At 43.6% G+C, this 19649-nt stretch overlaps 1 protein-coding gene across 1 annotated transcript in view; it reads left to right on the top strand.

Moving 5' to 3' along the window:
* Positions 1-19264, top strand: part of C8A (complement C8 alpha chain) — a 63519-nt gene extending 44255 nt beyond the window's left edge. Inside the window, exons 8-11 of the mRNA XM_001114403.4 lie at positions 7694-7819; positions 8977-9134; positions 13451-13673; positions 18607-19264. Of these exons, the coding sequence (XP_001114403.3) occupies positions 7694-7819; positions 8977-9134; positions 13451-13673; positions 18607-18758 (659 nt within the window). The 3' untranslated portion in view covers positions 18759-19264. The remainder of the gene's footprint in view (positions 1-7693; positions 7820-8976; positions 9135-13450; positions 13674-18606) is intronic.
* Positions 19265-19649: the final 385 nt, after the last annotated feature.

The raw sequence follows: 19649 nt of genomic DNA, 5'->3' as shown, positions 1-19649 counted from the left end.
GTCTTTTAATTAATTTATTTATTTATTTTTGTGCCTGCTAACTAACCAGTCACCCGAACAGACAGTCACTGGATTCTAACAAGCTCCAGGCTTTATCCCCAGTTACCATGACAACCAGGCTTCATGGTGATGGATGGTATTGATTGACAGACTCCTAGTTTCTTGGCTCTGTCCCTACCCCCCTTAAGTCATCTGCACACACATAGAACTGAGACTCTCAGCACCATCTTTCTGATTTTTTCTTGATTTTGAATTTCCACCTCTAATATCACTGAAAACAGCTTATTACTTAAAGGAGAAAAGCTGAGATGGTGTCAACCTTCTTCCCAGAGCCATCCTTAGCTCTCTTTCCCATAGGCAGTATAATATGGCATACAGAACAGGGCTTTAGACACAGGCCTTGGTTCAATCCCAATTCTGTCATTTACTTAGTGTATAACCTGGGCAAGTGACAAACTAAGTTAAGTTTAAACTATTTCAACTTACTCCTTTCTAAAATGGGACTGATTATCCTATTGTGGCATGATGTGTGAACACTGAGTGAGCTAACCCATGAAATATCTCCACCCAGCACATAATAGTGTTATGAAGTCACCGGGTGCCCTTGTCCTCCCCACTTGCTCCTGGCCTAACCACTTACACTGCAGAAATGCCCATTAAGAAAACATCATTTTACAAACTCCTCAGCCTCCCTCTTTTTCTAACTTTGCAGATTCCAAATCAGGAGCCAAAAGCCTCAGTGTAGGCTGCAGCATTTCTGGCAACAGTAGTAATAGCAACACTTAACTGCGATTGCTAGCTCTGAACCAGGCACTGTCCTGAGCACATTACATGGCATGGATTAACTCATTCGACACTCACAACAACCCTAGGAGGTAGACAGTATTAAACTCCCCATCGTACAGATGGGAAAACTGAGGCAAGAGAGGTTAAACAATTTGCCCACATGGTCATTGGGCAGGGATGGAATTCCAGCTCAGGCAGTCTCTGTTTCAGAATCTGGCCTTCAGCTATGCTGTCTCTTGTGATGGCTGAAATCATGTAGAAGAATCACAGCCTCTGAAGAGCCCTTATCAAGTAGGACGAAGACATGGGACTGCAGTCTCAACACTGCCTCCTTCTTCTGCCTAGCTTCCTTTCTCTGAGTTTCTTTGCAGAATGAGGTAGTCAGGGAATGAGGGGTTTGGAAGGCTCCTTTCAGGACTACCATGGGCTACTCACCACGCATGATGAATGTTCCTCTGCAGAATAACACTAGTATGATGAAATGGAGCATCCATTGTGTTTGAGTCTGGCATATCTTGCTTCAACACCTGATTCTTGGGCCTGTTAGTCTTGAGTGACTTTGGCAAGTTACCTAACAATAAAAGCTAGTATTTATTGAACACCTAATTGTGCCAGACACTTTTTAGGAATTCACTTATAGAAACTATTTTCATTCCCGTTTTAAAGATTGGGAGTATGAGGCAGAAAATCATTAAATGAGTTACTCAAGTCACTAACACAGAAGGTGAATGGTAGAACTCTGACCCCAGAGGTTACACTCTTAACCACCACAACTCCTGCTTTTTCCAATCCTAGTGAGCCTGTAAGATGGGTAAATCCCCCTTGTCCCAGAATACTGTTGAGAGTTTCCAGTGAGATAATGCAGCTGAGCATGCTTTATAAAATATAGCATGAGATATTAATCTAGCATGAGATATTACAAAGCTGTGATTTGCATCTTCAATTAAAGAAAGATCTGTGACTCCTAAAACGTTTTAGAGGCATTGTCTATGTAGGCTAAAGTCAGCCAATCCCCAAGCACTCCTGGGGGGGTTGGCACATGCCAGGCTCTGTGCAGAGATTTGCAAACCTAAGAGATGACTTAGAAGCTTATAGTCTTATAGGAAGAACAGACCAAGAAATTGACAATCACTAGAGTGAGCTAAATACTATGCTGGAGAGAAGCACAGGGATACACTGAGGGCTTAGATATAGGGCCCTTGGGGATTAAGAAAAGGCTGTCTAGAGCTGAGTGGGAGAAGCTCAGTGAAAGAGATAAAGGGATTTTCTAGCACCTGCAAAGGCACCGGGGTACTCATTTTATTCCAGGTGTTTGGGAAGACGTGTGACTTTTCATGAATAAACAGAAACACAAAGGGGACAGGTGAGTTAGCTGACACCTCCCAACTAGCCCAGCCACAGACTCCAATCATCTTTCCAATGTGATGATAGAAAATAGACTATTAGATTCTCTTTCCCCTTCTGAGGCTGTCTTTGGGGGCAACTGATATAGCAAAGCAATGTAGCAGATAAATCATAGCAACATGAATGGTATTTGTTTTTTGCAAAGAGATAAATAATGCACTACACCTGCTGTTTTCCACCTAATGCTTTTAATCTGAGGAATGACAGACTTGCGGTGTTCTGGCACCTTGGAAATCAAGCTGCCTGGTTCTGCCTCAGAGCTGTAGACATGCAGCAGCTCCATGGAGGTGTGAGCTCTCCCACCTGCACCACAGCCAAGACCATGTGGGAAACAAGTAGAAGACATGGTGGCCAGACACATATCCTTTGGGCTTCTAGCCTGTCAAGTAGCCACAGAAACAGCTCACCTTGAGACCAGACTAGACTGAGAAGCAACCCAGCCTCCCACTACCTCTGTACTTCCTTAGGGATCTCACCTGATTGGCATCTCTCTCTTTTCCACTCTGGAGTTCAAGTCACATTGGCTTTTCCGAGTAGAATCTTGCTGCTGAGGAAACAAGTCCTCTGCAGGGTCTCCCTCATCTCCCATTATACTCCTAGCTTTGTCTGGCTAATCCCTACGTGTTCTAATGGTCTCTGGCTCCTTCTTCTGACCCCCACAGACACCTTCCCTGACCCTGCTGCCCTGTATCAGAGTCCTCCCCCCACACTACAATAATTGTGTGTTTCCTTGTCCATTTCCCCACACTTGACTGTCAACTCACAGAGGTCAAGCACTCTCCTGAGTCCTCCTTATTTCTCACCTAGCTCTAACACAGGAAAACGTCATTAGGTACTTATCAAAGTTGTCTCAAATGTTCTTAAAGTGTTCCGCTGTGTTCTTAAAGTCTCAGGATCATGACATTAGAGGTCACCTTAAAAGATCACTGGTCTTTTCTGCCCTTCAAACCCTACTGTACCCTCACAGGCAAACAGCCAGCCTCAGCTTTGTCCCCTACAATGGTGAGAGCTCACTGCCTGCTGAAACACCTCATCTCTGCTTGACTTCTGACTGTGATGATGATCGACCTTATGCTAAGCCTAAACTTGCTTTCCTGTAGCTTCTGGCCTTTGGGTCCTAGTTCTTGCCCTTGCAACCACACAAATAAACCTAATTCTTCTTCCTGAAGACAACTTTCTGAAGAGTTTAATCCAGTTCTACTGGTCTCTCTTAAAGAGAAATCTTTTTTCCTTTCTTCAGGTAAACATCCTTAGTCACCTCTAATGTTTTCAAAAGGATGTGGCTCTGAACATCTTCACCCTCATGCTTGTTCTTCTCTGATAATTCCCTATTTTTAAGTTTTATTGTAGTAAAAATACTTATCATGAAATCTGCCCTCTTAGCCAATTTTAACAGTACAATACAGTGTTGTTAACTATAGGGACATGTTGCTCTCATATCTTATCTTGTATAACTGAGATTATACAAGATAGTTGTATTAGTAATTCTACCTTTCCTCTTGCCCTCAGCCCCTGGAAACCACCATGATACCCTTTGATTCTATATATCTGACTATTGGTATATCTAATATAAGTGGAATCAGGCAGTCTTTATCCTTCTGTGACTGGCTTATTTCACATAACAGTATGTCCTCAAGGTTCAGTCGTATTGTCACATATGGCAGGGTTTCCTTCTTTTTAAAGGCTGGATAATGTTCAATGAAGAAAATCATATTTTCTTATTTCATTTTTTTAAAGTGTTTTTGCACACAGCTCTGAGTTTCTCTAACCTATGCAGAGGAGAGTGAGATTATTTTCTCCTTCGTTTTACTAATTATAATTTGTACCCTGGTTTCATTACCCTACTGAGCGGGGAGTAATCTAAAACTCTAAGGCCTTTTCTTTTGTTCTCCTGCTAAGCTGTGTCTATTTGCTACTGTGCTTATTCATTTGGTGTTTTGTCTGTAGGGTAGGATGTTAAAGTTTTCCCAATTCAGTCTCATTTTGCTATGCTTGGTAATATGGTTTGACTGTGTCCCCACCCAAATCTCATCTTGCATTGCAGTTCCCATAATCCCCACGTGTCATGGGAGGAACCTGGCGGGAGATAATTTAATCATGGGGGTGGTTACCCTCATATGGTTCTCATGATAATGGATGGGTTCTCATGAGTTCTGATGTTTTTATAAGGGGGTTTCCCCCTTTTCTTGGCACTCTTCTTGGTGCCATGTGAAGAAGGACGTGTTTGCTTCCCCTTCTGCCATGATTGTGAGTTTCCTGAGGCTTCCCCAGTCATTCTGCACTGTGAGTCAATTAAACTTCTTTCTTTTATAAAATCACCCAGTCTTGGGTATGTCTTTATTAGCAACATGAGAATGGACTAATACACTTGGTCAGTGTATCCACCCAGCCTTTTGAGGGCTTTTTGGATCTTGTTTCTTTAACTGAATTATCCTTGGCTTCTTGTAGTTCTTATTCTGAGTAGATATGATGAAACTGGCTACTAAGTCCATATCCAAGGCATTGACAAAAACATCAACTGAGACAGGATGCCAGAGTCCTGTGGCAAGCCACCGGAGATACTCTGTAGGACCACCGTACTCAACATCTGATCCAAGATCCAATGAAGAGGAAACATCTGGGATACTTGTCCAAAAACCCCATTCCTGATTTCATAGAAATATACAATTAGAATTGATAGAGGTTGGGCCTAGTTACCTATATTTTTCAAAAGCACTCCAGATGATCTCAATATATAGCCTGGGTTGGGACTGATCAACTCCAGAGCTCATTGAGTTCAAAAGCCCCAAACAAACTGCAGTTTGATCTGGTCCAAAATTAAGCCTAAGGAGTGCAGGCTGATGGGATGGGATGGAGCAATGGCAGAGGATTGCCTGGTTCCATGAATATAGTCAGTCTATCCACACTATACACCTATCTGGGCAAGTTCTCTACAATGGCTCCAGACCTTTCTCCGTTCCTTTCACCTCAGACCCCCACCCCCAACTCTTTCTGTTTGTGTCTCTGGTTCTGAGTCCTGGCTTCCAATGCCAGTTTCAACTCCTGGATTTTGGTGCCAGGTTTGACTTCCTCTGCCCCAACCCCAACTTGTTAGTGTCATTTTCCCACAGACTCTCTGTAGACAGCTCTGATTTTGGCATCTCTTACAGCCTCTGAGAGACTCCTTTCCAGCCCTGGCATATTGAAACAAAAAACTCTCGGCATATAGATTGGTCTTCATTTAAGACATGGCCCCTAGCCTGCTGACTTCTCAAGGGCAGGACCTTAGCTTTGCAGATTTACATCATATTCACATTAGTTATATTCTGAAGGTGTCTACATTGCCCAATATGCAATATGCTGGAGATGGTACACAGTAGGTGCTTAATACATTTTCCTCTCAGATGGCAGAATTCTTTTGTCTGAGGCAATAACTGAGATTAGTGAAAATACCGCAGGCTTCTAAACATGACAGACTTGAGCGTGAATTTCAGCTTCACCGTTTCTTAACTGTATGGCCTTAGGCAATATAATTAACCTTCATGAACCTCAGGCATCTCAACTATAAATGAAAAGTATGAGCTACGTGTCTCAGAGTGCTTGGACTCTCAGGTTCTATGATTCTTTGTAAGTCACAGACTCCCCTTGCTGGCTGGGACCCACTTTGGGGTCCTTAGATGGCAAATCTCTGCAGTCAAGTCATGCTTTTCAAGTCAGACTGGAATTTTCTTCTCCCAGCAGCACGTGGCAGGCTGTTGCCACATCTTTTATGAGCATAATCACACCACAGGCATCCTCCAGCCCCCATTAATCAGCCTGTCCTGTTGCCTTAATTCAACAGCACTCCACCATCCACCTAAATAATCACTCTGGCTTCTACCTGTGAATTCTTTTCATCCACTTTTGTTTATCACCATTGAAGCATTTTTTAATCAAAACAATTAAATATGCTAAATCTTCCCCCAATTAGTAATGCATTAAAAATTAAAAGTGTTTGAATGGAAATGGCAGAAGAAGCCCTTTGCTCAGTGTTGAGTGCCGGTGCTCAGAGCATCACTTTCAACAAGCACTTTCAGCTCAGGAGTGACTCAGAAACTGATATCCAAAGAGTCACAAAGGGCTGCAGCTGAAAGGGGTCTTGGAGATGACAACCTCTTCTTTCCATAAATGGGAAACAGAGGCCCACTGGGATCATGGGCCTTTCCTAGGATCATACAGGGTGTTAGTGACTGGAATTTGAATTTAGGACTTATGACTTCTAAGTTTCCTTCCATCAGAAACCCTTACCTAAGGACTCAGGGCATTCATTTATTTACTCATTTTTAAAAAATTAATCAATCATTTATTCTGAAAGTACTTACCGAACACGGCACACACCACATTGCTATGCTAGCAAGACAATGGTGAATTAGATGCAAGTCCTTGACCTCATAGAGTTTGCTGTTTAATGGGGACACAGGCACATAAACTTTGATGCTCAATACTCCCTTGAAAATAGTGCATCTAATCTTTAGCTCAATTGAATGACAGGTCTAAATTATTTTTCCTTTATGGTTGATAGAATAACAGTATGACTGGAAATAATTACTTTGTATAGTTGTAGTTTAAAGGAATGATGTCTCAAAATACAAACTCCTTTAGCTACCGAAAAGGTTGGACTCTGTAGCATGGTCAATATCCCTCCAGTCTATTTATCTAGTTTTATCTTGCCAGCAGACCTAGGATTGGAAACCCAGCTCTATTTATTTACACAGCAATGTGGCCTTACTGCTTTAAGAATTATTTTTCTCATCTGCAAAAGTCAGGTTCCTCAGTGGGTCCTCAGATGTAGACAAATACAGATATGGCTGATGTGGGCCTGACAGTCTTTATGGGGTCTGAAGGGCAGGTAAACTTTCCATGGTGATCCATTCATCTTCTAGCAAGACTTTGGCCTCTCTGGGGTGCAAAGAGGACCTAGACAAAAAGAATTGTGAGGAAGATGATCACTCAGGCACAGAGAACATTGGTAGCTCTGAAAAAAGAGGGAATTATTCAAAAATGGTTCATGGAGTAAATGACATTTGAATGAAAGCTTTTGGAAAGATGGGTGGAAGAGCAGTCTTTGGAAAGATGATGGAAAGGGAGGAGGAGAGGCATTTATAGTAGGGGCAAATATGTTCAAAAGTTCAGAGTAATGGTGCCCATCATGGGCCAGGCGCTGAGGTAGGCATGGGGGCAAATGCAGATGGATGAGATAGAATTATTGCCTCAAGGTGGCTCAATAAAGAATGGTCAAAAGAAAGAGTGCTAGCATTTTTTACCAACTAGTATGTGCAACACATATTTCTTCTCATTTCAAGAATTATGTTGGTTGGAACCATGCAGAAGAGAAAACTGAAACTGGATTAAAGAACCAGGCTTTCAACCCAGGCCTTTTGGACTCCAAACATGAAGCTAGCTTTTACTACTGTGACATAGTTGTACCGTGTCAAGTGTCTTTTAATAACTCAGCATTTTGTGTTTCTCTGTGTCCCTGTTGCAGGTATTACCAGCAGAGATATCATGACATGTTTTGGAGGCTCCTTGGGCATTCAATATGAAGGTGGAATAAATGTTGATGGAAGTTTATCAGGAGACCATTGTAAAAAATTTGGAGATGGCAAAACTGGCAAGTGTTTAGCAATAGATCTCCCAAAAAGAGAAGCCAGGCTTTCTTTGGATACACCCTGGGACTTGGAAGCTATGTTTTTTTCCCAGTTGATTTCATTTTGTTCAATGATCAGACTGCATAGGTGCTAAATACCCCAAACCAATGACCCGCAGTGGCTCTATTTTGAATCTACCATGGGTTTAAAATCACCTTTGAAGTATTTACCTTTATATGGGGCACCCTCCTAGATTTCAAGTGTTAGACAAAGATCCAAATAAGAACTAGAATGAAAGGCATCTGGAAAATGGGCTGTTTAAATGAAGGCCCATCATATTACAGTTCAGAGGAAGGAAATAAGGCTGTTGAGAGAGAATATGGTTACCGAGTCCAAGCACAAAGAATAATTATTAGAGAGGGATTGTACAGGAATATTTTATGGCATTTCCTGAACAAGTCAGTTTGGGTGTTCATGTATTCATTTACTCATCCATTCATCAAACAGGTATTGAGATTTTCTTCCCCAAGTGGGAGACACAGAGGATAGAGGGATGATGAAGAAGTTTATAATGTAGTGGGTGGAATAGATATTAAACAGGTTCAAGCTGTTCCCATTGTGTTAGGTTACCTGTAACTCCGGGCCTTAAGTCAAATTGTTTCCTCTCTCTTTCTGTCCTCTCTTCATTTACCTGGCAAATACTCACTTACCTTTGTAGACAACTCACCTTTCTTTCTGACTGCCTCCTACACCTCCTACTGTATAGCTGACTAGTTTCTTTCGCTGTGCCCCCATTGAGTCCTATAGTAACATCTATAGCACCTATAATATTTGATTGAACCTATTTCGCATATAGCAGGTACTGAGTAAATATTTGACATATGAATGAATTAGCAAATGAATGAATAAATGAATGACCACCCATTTCCTGTCCCCCTTATCCCCCATGTGGGCCAGGCTGTCCTCATAGTATTTCTCCACTCCAGAGGATGGGACTATTTCTTGAGTCTTGGTCCTTCCCTTCTGCCTTGTCCTGCTAGCTAACCCAGAAGAGTAGAAGAACGGTAAACATCTAAAGAAAACATGTAACCTTTCTTCCAAATCTCATTAGTGGGATTTGTCAACCAGTCCTTGGGCTTTTTGGGAAATGAGCTAATGCAGTTTATCCTCTTGATGGCAGAAAGGGCCAGGAAGGCCATGGCTGTGGAAGACATCATTTCTCGGGTACGAGGTGGCAGTTCTGGCTGGAGTGGTGGCTTGGCACAGAACAGGAGCACCATTACATACCGTTCCTGGGGGAGGTCATTAAAGTATAATCCTGTTGTTATCGATTTTGAGGTAAGTCTTTTCGCAGCTGAAGAAACTCTACGTCCATGAGGAATGAAAGTGAAGCAGACCAGATCATTTCATATTTCTTATTATGAGCCCATCAAAGAACAAGATTAAATGTAACGGCACACTGAACTAGTGGCCTTGCTTGTGCCTGACTCCAGGGAGTGCATGACTTCAGATCCGGGCCACGGGAGAGCAGGGATCAGAAACTGACGATCTAGTCAGTGCCCAGTTTTACACTGCTCATCCCAGAAGTTCCTCAGCATGCGTTCACATTAGGCAAATCGTGATTTTTATTTATACATAAAAGACTTTAAAAATCACATGGGCTACATTAGGGGGTGGCAAACTTTTTCTGTAAAATGTCAGAGAGTAAATATTTTAGGCTTCGTGGGACCCATGCAGTCTATGATACACAAATTAGTAGTAGTAGTTCTTCTTCTTTCTCTTCTTCATCAAATCTCTTAAAAAAAGATAAAGGTCATTCTTAGCTCAAAGGCCATATAAAAATAAGCTGTCGGTTAGACTTGGACCCAGGCTGCAATTTGCTACCACGCTCCAAAGTTATCTCATCTCCCCATTGCAGGAACTTCAGGCATAGATACTATTCCTTCCCATTAAAAAGTTTAGGAAACAGGCTCTGAAAAATCAAGTGAAAATGTTTGAGGTCATAGAGCTCAGAGGTGGCAATGCTTGAATTTCAGACCTTTGGACTTCATACCCAGTTCTCACTTCTCTCTGTCCTAGCACCTCCCTTAAAGCAGTGTCTCTCAACTGCTAGGGGCAGTTTTGCTCCACAGAGGAAATTTAGCAATGTCTGGAGATGTTTTTGATATTTTTGTCACCACCCACAGTGGGGCAAAGGAGGTGTTACTGGCATCCAGGAGGCAGAGGCCTGGGATGCTGCTAAACGTGCTTCCATGCACAGAACAGACCCCACAGCAAAGAAATATCTGGCCTCAAGTGTCAATAATGCCAAAGTTGAGAAACCCTGCCTTAAATGCTTAACTTCACAAAGTATGGAAAACTCTATTCTAATCACAAAGGAAGTAATTGTTCTAGCAGTTGCCAAACTACTTCTGTCAATATGCGGTGTAGTCCGTTCAAAATAAGACTGCATTTTAGACTTTGAAGCAAAAGATCATCATTTTCTCCCTACCCTTTTCTATTTTTCTACATATATTTAAAATCCCAGATATGGATATAGTCCTCCTCTTAAAACATATACCTATAGTTACCTATAGTTAAACCTGGAAGTCTATTCTAGCACCCTGGTTTCTGTGAAGAAAGAGGTCAGATGGATTAACCTTGATTTCATTTCTTCTTCAATAAGTAAGAGACCATTTTCATGCAACTGTAATTCACATAGAGTTTGAAAATTGATATCATCAAGCTATTAGTGATTTGAGCAAAAACTGTGAAATTGATATCAGGAGTAATATACAAACTTTCACAGGCAAGAGGGGAACTTGGTGTTTGCCTTGAGAAAAACTTCCCTGGGAAGACTGAGGGCCATCATTTGGAGAAGACCACTACAGTCTTTTGGAAAAAAGAGCTCAGGCTTTGGCAGGGTTGGGTGGGAGGGAGGGGAAAGACATAATTTAGGTAAGAGCTCAGCTGCTTTTTCAACGTGTGACCTTTGACAAGTTACTTCCTTCAGTGAGCCTCAGTTTCCTGCTCTATCACATAGAGATATTTCACAAGACTGAGGAGATCAGAAGTTACTTAGTAAATGTCAGTTGAAGAAACAGGTTCAGCACAATATCTCAAAGTTGGCTAATGATAGAGTCCAACTCGAGTCATGTTTGACTGACACTAACATCCTCAGTCTCTTCACAACTCATGTTGCCCCCTGAGAAGTTCGGACTCGATGCATTAAGCCTCGGGCAGGCTTTACAGCAGGGAAGTAACACAGCTAGCACTGTGCTTTAAAAAGAGAATGCTCACAGGGAAATAAAGGATGATTTGAAGAAGAGAGAGATTACAGACAAGGGGACCAGGTAAGGGTTATTTGGAGCCTGATGTTCAGAGTAGAAACAGCATTTTATTCACTTGCATATCCCCCAGAGTTCAGCAGTGCTTATTTATAGCACGAACCTAAGGTTCATGAATGTAGGAGTCCTGTTATGTTACGTTTGTGTTATGTTATTTTGCTGTGTTGTGTTGTGTGATATATTACTATGTGTTGTTTTGTGTTGCTATATTGTATCATTTGACCTCTGAGTCTTTTTTCTCATCTGCAAAACAGAAACAAGATCACTGCCAATACATTTTCAAGCTCTAATATCCTAAGACCCCTTTTCTCCACCTCTCTCCCCTCCTTTAAGTCCACCAGTCCACCCTGTGGAATGGTTTCTCTCTTCCTGTGGTTCCTGGGAGGGAGACATCTGAGGTAGGGAACTGGGTGCTGAGCCCCACTAGAAGGTCAAAGAGACCTCCGCGTGCTTAATGGTCCTGGCCTTCCCTGGAACTAAGAGTCATCTTTGACCAGGCCAAAAGGGCAGACTATTCTACGCTCACTTCCTAACAAGGGGACTGAATTCCCTGAACTTCCAGTAAGTGGTTTTCTCCCCTTGGCTGGGGGCCCTACCAATCCTGATATTACCTACCTGCTGACCTCAACCGCAGCCCCTGACCACAGGCCAAAGTCTGTTTGCCACAGGTCTTTCTGTACACACTTCCAGGAACTCAGTCAAAGCTATTGCCGGTGCCCTTAGTTGATTTCTGTTTCCAGGGAAGTGAGACTACCGTAATGTGGCTCAGTCCTACTGCTGACTTGCTCTGTGACCTTGGCAAATCACTTCCCCTTGGGGGACCTCAGGTTCCTCTCCTTAAAATGAGAGATCTGGAGAAGTTCCTTCCTTTTATGAGTGTATTAAAATGTGTAACATTATAAGCATGCTGTGGATAACCATATGTACATGCAATTTGAAAAACACAGAGTTTGGGGTTTTGCTTGTTTTTTTTGTTTTTTGTTGTTGTTGTTGTTTTTTTTTACTATTATCACATTCAACTAACAAAAATGGTGCTTTATTTTTTTGTCATTCGTCCCTTGTACAGTAGTATCTCACATTCAGTACTTCTTTAGATCCTCATAAGAAATCTGGAAATTAAGTATTATTCCCATTTTCTAGATAATGAAGATTAGACTTAGACAAGGACAGTTAGGCCACATAACTGGAAAGTGAGCCACATTTACTTAGCTTTTACCATGTGACAGGCCTTTCCCCTATATCATCTCCCTTAATCCTCACAATAATCCTGAAGGTGCGATGACTGTTCTCCCTTTACAGATGATGAAGGAGGCTCTGTATGTCACGTGCCAAAGATCACACAATTGGAAGCAGGGTAGCTGGGATTTGAAGTCAGGTTTTCTGGCTCCAGATTCAATGCTCCTTGTGCTTCATCTACTGCTTCTCAGTTGAGGCAATTGTTTCCCCCAAGGAATATTTGGCAATGTCAGGAGACAGTTTTGGTTTTCACAACTGGAAGGGGGCTGCTGGCAGGTAGGGGATAGAGACCAGGGACTCTGCTAAACAGCCTACAATGCATAGGACAGCCCACTCCTGCCAACAAAGAATTATCCAACTTGATACGCAATAGTGCCAAGATTGAGAAACCCTGAACTATGGTCATGCCTGGAATGGGTTGCATCAGTTGTAAATAATCCCTACCCAGCCACATGTAGCTGCCACAGTTACACCATTAGGGGAATTGCTCAGCAATGACAACAACACTACCTGTCAAGGATTTTATTAATTCCTTCATTGAAGACTGATGATCAAAACACACTTTTCCTGCTTCCTAAACATGGTAGAGGGGACAGATGAGCTGGCACAAATAACTTCTAAGCTCACTTGGGATTGGGAGTGCACAGGTTTCAGAGTTAAGTGGGTGATTCTCGTGAGGAATGTACACATTGCTCCAGAATTATTGTGAGGATTAAGGGAGATGATATAGGGGAAAGGCCTGTCACATGGTAAAAGCTAAGTAAATGTGTCTCACGTCCTAGCTGTGTGGTCTTGGACTTTTAACTGCCCCTCTCTAAACCTGCTGTACATTATTATTTCTTAATAATTGTGTGTTTCTGAGCCAGTTACTTAAACACTTTGAGCCTCCCTTTCTTCTGCTGGGAGCTGAGGAGTTTGTTTAGTGCCTATGTCACAGAGTGGCTGTGAGGATCCAAGGTGGTGGGATAAGTTGAGTGTCTGTGTCTGGCCTGGCATGTATCAGGCCTTCCGGAAGCTTGATGTTCCATTCTTGCGCTCTGGGAAAGTAGACAGAGCCCAGGGAGGGGCGCTGTGTTCTTTCTGTGCCCACAGATGCAGCCTATTCATGAGGTGCTACGGCACACAAGCCTGGGGCCTCTGGAGGCCAAGCGCCAGAACCTGCGCCATGCCTTGGACCAGTATCTGACGGAATTCAACGCCTGCCGATGTGGGCCCTGCTTCAATAATGGGGTGCCCATCCTTGAGGGCACCAGCTGCAGGTGCCAGTGCCGCCTGGGTCGCCTGGGCCCTGCCTGTGAGCAAATACAGACAGAAGGTAAGGTCTGTGCATCCCCACCCAGTTCCAGCCTGGCCCAGCTCAAAGGGGCCAGTGCAGAAAGGACTTTTGGGGTTCCCAGCCCCTCCTTTCTGAGCCCTCCTAGCCACTACCCAGGAGCCACCCTTGAGAGTTCTATTAATCATCCATCACACTTAATAGTTCTTGTACTTTGTCCTTGCCATCAAGACCTTTTCTCAGATGAGAACTGTTTTTCACCAAGATGTTTATGGACACCAGGATTCATTTATAGAGGAATAAACTAGTTTCCTAGTTTATTCATCACAAATTAGGTGGCTTACAACAACAGAAGTATATTGTTTCAGACTTCTGGAAGCTAGAAGTCCAAAGTCAGGGGTGTTGGCTAGGTTGGTTCCTGCCAGAGACTGAGGGAGTGTGTGGTCCATGCCCCTCTCCTACCTTTTGGTGGTGGTCAGCAATCCTTGGCATTTCTTGGCTTGTAGATGCATCACTCCAGTCTCTGCCTCTGTCCTCATGTGGCATGCTTCCCTCTATAACTCTGTTTCTCTTCTTATAAGAACCACCAGTCATTGGGTTGGAGCCCACCCTAATCCAGCATGACCTCATTTTAATGTGATTTCATCTGCAAAGATCCTATTTCCAAATACTATCATGTTCACAGGTAACAAGGGTTTGCCTTCAACATATCTTTTGGGGAAGCACGATTCAACTCACTAAAAGAGATAGGTAGTTGTCATTTCAGTGTAAGGAGTTATGACTAAAAACAAGGTTTGGGCAAGGAAAGTTAAACGCAGATAGCTGCGATATGAACCAAATTGTACCAGGGAAGAAAGTCATCAAACAAGCATTAAAAGTCCATCACTTAAAAATGAAGAAGTCTGAGGACGTGGATGTGCATCTCAGACACTTTACGAATTCACTGTGAGACACTGATTATTCACGTCTTTCTGGGGCTTAGCTTTCTCATCTATGTTCCTTTTTAGCCCCAAGAGTCTCTATGCATGTTCCAATTCCTAAGCTCCCAATTTTTCAGGCATATGAAACTGTTTATATGAAAATGATGGCAAAATGTATCGGCTACCTAATCAATGTATATGTTAACCTAAATTGGCTGTTGCAATGAAGAAAACACAAAGGGAAAAACAAAGAAGTCTGGATGGGCAAACTCAATGTATTACAAATGACTCCAGAAAACAAACAGTTGAAGCACAGGGTGGAGGGGGCTGAAGCCATTTGTCCAATGGCCATGTGAAAGAAACAGGCCAACCATTAGTCCCAGTTCAGTCAGTGGGAGCCTGATACAGATGGCCCCAGAGTGATAGATGGGTTAACAGAAGTCAAGAGCCCAGGATAAGATTCTTCTCTGGCATACCAAGATCTTTGTTCTTGGTGTCACATTTCACCAGATACTGGCAAAGCAAAGCAGGCAACCCAGGGAAGTGGGAAGGCTCAAACCTATGTACTAAGAAGATCTGGAAAGATTGGGAACTTTTGGCGTGAAGAAGAAAGACTCAGGAAGGACAAGTCCCATATAAACCACTATATGGGAGGACATGTTTTCTATGGCCACTGAGATTAGGTTGTAGGACTAAAGGAGAGAAGCTATAGCAAAGGGATTAGGGCTTAATGAGGGAGGACTTTCTTCTGCATGTACTGTGGCAGGAGTGAGGGAAGGGGATAGATGACCACTTTTCAGGAAATTGTAATGAAAGAGATTCATTCTTCCACGGGATGGTTGGGCAAGACAGCCTCAAGGTCCTTCCTACCCCCAGAATCTCTGAGTCTCTGACCTAAACAAGGGAGAGCAACATGGTGAGCAGTCAGTAGTTTGAAGCTTAAAATCTTTAAATGCAAAATTGAATTTAAATATTTTAAGCTTCAAACTACAAATACCAATTTCTTTAGGATACAAGGGGATCTTTATGCAGTAGACCTGGTTTTAAAATGAGATGATGGTGAGTTATTATTTCCTCTTTGAGAGAGTAGTTCTAAGTAGGAGGCAGGATAGCATAGCTCAGGTATCAAACAGATCTTTAGTTTTTTGTTTTTGTTTTTGTTTTTGTTTTGAGATGGAGTCTCACTCTGTCACCCAGGCTGGAGTGCAATGGCGTGATCTCGGCTCACTGCAACCTCCACCCCCCAGGTTCAAGCAATTCTCCTACCTCAGCCCACACTCCCCCACCCCCACCCTGAGTAGCTGGGACTACAGGCATGCACCACCATGCCTGGCTAATTTTTGTATTTTTACTAGAGATGGGGTTTTGCCATGTTGGCCAGGCTGGTGTCGAACTCCTGGCCTCAAGTGATCCGCCCGCCTCAGCCTCCCAAGGTGCTGGGATTATAGGCGTGAGCCACCGGATTCAGCCCAGATCTTTAATTGCTAAGCTGCCAATTTCCATCTGGGCATACCCTCTAAAATGAGATTGTACTGGAACCTTCTCAAAGGTTGTGTTGAGGATTAAACTAGTTAACACTCGTGGTAGGCTCTATTATAATAAGAAAAAGATGAGACAGCTTCATGTGGGATGTTTCATTGGTAGAGGATTGTTCTGGGTTGTTACTTGTTACTTCTTCAAATTCCTCCTTTGGTGGCAAAAGGGAATAGAATCTGAGCTGCCTGTGTCCTGTGGGAGATACGCTGAAAGAGATAAGCCAAGAGGGTGAGTGAAAGCCAAAGACCTTAAAAAGGAGCCTGCAGAGAATACAAACCAAGGAGACCAACTCCCAGGGCCAGTTCCATCTTCCATGGAATTGCAGATTCCAGTTTCCTTGTGAGAACTGGAAAAAAGGCACTGCCTGGTAGGTGGGTGAATTGGGTGAGAAAAAGAAAACCACTCTGGATTGATACAGCACAGCTCAAGGGTCCAGGGCTTTCCTGACTTCCCAAGCAGGGTATGGACTGGGTTGCAGCCGCCATATTCCCATTGGCCAGGCAGCATTCCCAAGGGGACCAAAGATCAATAAACAGAAAAAATAACTAAGCCTTATTAGTAACAGCCATTATAGCAGCATGTATATGAACTCATTTATTTTCCCAACAACCTTATGACATAAATGCTATTATGAGTCCCAATTTACAGATGAGGAAACCAGGGCAGAAGGAAGGTTGGATAATTTGCTCAAGGTCACCTAGCTGGGGAATGAAAGAGCCAGGATTTGGACCCGGGACCCAATCTCTTAACCATTACACCCTACTGAGTCACATCCTAAGAGTGAGGAAATTTGGGGAATGAGAGTAGAGGGTCTGAGACAACTTCTGTAAGTATCATCTCAGGGAGTGGAAAGTGGAGTATGTACCAGTTCATGGTTATCAACCTGGCCTGGCTTAAAGGAACAGATGTGAGCCTTGCCAGAGTAATTTAATTATAGCACTCCAAGGGCCCTCAGAACCAGTGACTTGCTAGGATCCCTGTCCATACAGCATAGAGACAAGGAGAAGAGGGAGTGTGGGCTACCCAGACGTGCCTCTCCATGGTCCAGTGTCAGGCTCAGTGGCAGGCAGGCTGAGACACCTGCACATATGGTGGGCATCAGAGAAGGTGTGGGCATTACATAATGATCTGCAGGAAGGGATGAGACAGAGGGCTGCTCTCAAGGTCCCATTCCTCCTGCATTCAGTTGCAGGCAGTGCACTTAGTTCATTGCAGGCAGCTCATGGCACTCCATCAACCTGGTTCCAAGCAAGGTGTGGACATCAGGTGGCCTTGGGGCTATCATACTGAATTTTCAGCCTGTTGGAGACTGGGCTGGCAAGGAAGTCTGAGGCAGGGCAGTCAAATTCCATGGAGGCCCATTACAGTCCCTGGGAATTTTCCCAGCAAACCTTTGCCTATGGGGACCGAGGCACAGAGGTGGGAGAAAGAGACAGAGAGTCTTGCTGCGGCTGCCCCATCAGGGAGTATAATTACAGAGCTGGAAGGAACTTGGAGATAACCCAATCCAATGATATTCACACTGTGATCTGAGGAGCCTTGGGGTCTCAGAGCTGCCCCAGCGGAGGAGGGCGAGCCTGACAGGCATCCAGCTTCAAATAGAGCAGCTCCACTTTCATCTGACTTCGAGGTTGGGGTCCACGTAAGATTTCATTTAGGAAAAATGAAATTGTGATGAAAAAAATAATGATTGAAAAAAACCCATTGGATTAGTCCATCCTTCTCATATGATAGTATCCAAAACTCAGGCCGAGCCCCAGGCTAGGCAATTCTCTGAGCTAGATTTCCAGATAGTCCATGGTCAGTGCATGTTTTCAGATGCTCTGTGCAGAGAGCCTGTCACCCTCTGCGCCTCTGTTGCCAGAGTCTGAGGGGGTTTGATTTGCAGATCCTCATACAAAAGCTTAGCAATCCTCTCCAGGGTGGTGCCCGGCCAAATCTTTTCTCTGACTCCCCAGCGGGGTGGTGCTCCCCGTTCTCCACACCCTCCAGTGACTCTGTGTCATTCTTCCAACGGAGCACACCTTCTGCCTCCCTCCGCTATCCATCTTCCATGGAACGGCGGATTCCAATTTCATGAGATGGGCTCCCAGTGGCCTCTTCTCACTCCATCCAGAGTTTCAAATTAAGTGCACAGCAGTGAGCACAGAGGTCTTGGTTGGCTACCTGAAGGCATTTCCCCAAGGAGGGATTGCAGACCACTTTCAGGCAACAGGATGGCCCTCCCTCCTTAGTAGTAGCTCTGCAACCCCCTGGGCAGAGCCCCCAGGGACAATTAAAAGCCTGTCTGCCATGGTCTCCACAGTGAAACTGCCCTTGCTACATCCGGACTAGCAAAGAAGCAAAGACCCTATGTGCCTTATCCGTAGGTACCTCCAACAAGCTGCAGTCAACCAAAGGAGGGGAGGCCAGTCTCTCTCCCAAGGGTCCCACCCCACCCCTCCCTATTCATCACCAGCCAGGCACTTCCTTCTTAACCATATGCTAACCTCCTCTTCCCTGGGAAACTTCCTCCGCAGGAGCCAAAGCAGATGGGAGCTGGAGTTGCTGGAGCTCCTGGTCTGTGTGCAGAACAGGCACCCAGGAAAGGGGAAGAGAGTGTGACAATCCCGCGCCTCAGAATGGAGGGGCCTCGTGTCCAGGGCGGAAAGTACAAACGCAGGCTTGCTGAGGGCCTCTGAGCACAGGCTGGACCAGATGCTGTGAATCGCCCCTGCACTGACTATTGGATAAAGACTTCTTTCAACTGAGAGACAATGAAAATCAGCACACTTTTTTCTTTGTTCTGCCAGCTTCCAGGCCTAAGACTAGGTTTTGCTATCTACAGCCAACTACTCTATTACTTACAAAACTCAATCATTTTATTCAGCAACTGGATGTTGACTGTTAACTAGAAGCTCTGTCCTGCTCACAGCACCTTGGATCATCAAAAAAATAAAGTAAAATAGAAAACTGAGAAAACTTAATCCATGACCAGGGAGAACTTACAGAATGTTAGAGACAAAGCAAGCAGACACCTGAAACAATCAACACCCAATTAAACAAAGTAGGATGAGAATTCTCTTAGTTCTTTGATAACAATATTTGTTCTTTCATGGAAACATTATTAATTGGTAGGGTAAGCAGACACTCTGAAATAATGAGAAAAATATTAAAAATTGACTTGAGTTATTTCAATTTTCCTTCATTTGAACTCATTTATTAATTCAATTAATCTCTCTAGTTTCCTTAAGTTCTTACCACAAATGTGACATTTCTTCTAATTATTTTCTTATGGAACACTTCTTTTCCTTCATTGCAATTTTCATAACTAGTAATTATATTATCTTAGTCTATTTAGGCTGCTATAACAAAAAGCCATAAACTAGGTGGCTTATAAACAACAGAAATTTATTTCTCACAGTTCTGGAGGCTGGGAAGTCCAAGATCAAGGCAGATTCAGTGTTTGGTAAGGGCCCACTTCTTAGTTTTTACAGGATTGTCTTACTGCTGTGTCCTTACATGGCAGAAGGGGCTAGGCAGTCTCTTAGGTCCGTTCTTTAAGGGCACTAATCCCATTCAT

The sequence above is a fragment of the Macaca mulatta genome, chromosome 1 (assembly GCF_049350105.2).
Source record: "Macaca mulatta isolate MMU2019108-1 chromosome 1, T2T-MMU8v2.0, whole genome shotgun sequence".
Taxonomy (NCBI): domain Eukaryota; kingdom Metazoa; phylum Chordata; class Mammalia; order Primates; family Cercopithecidae; genus Macaca; species Macaca mulatta.
Note: the sequence above shows the minus strand (reverse complement) of the source record. Positions and strands in the feature narration are given on the sequence as shown.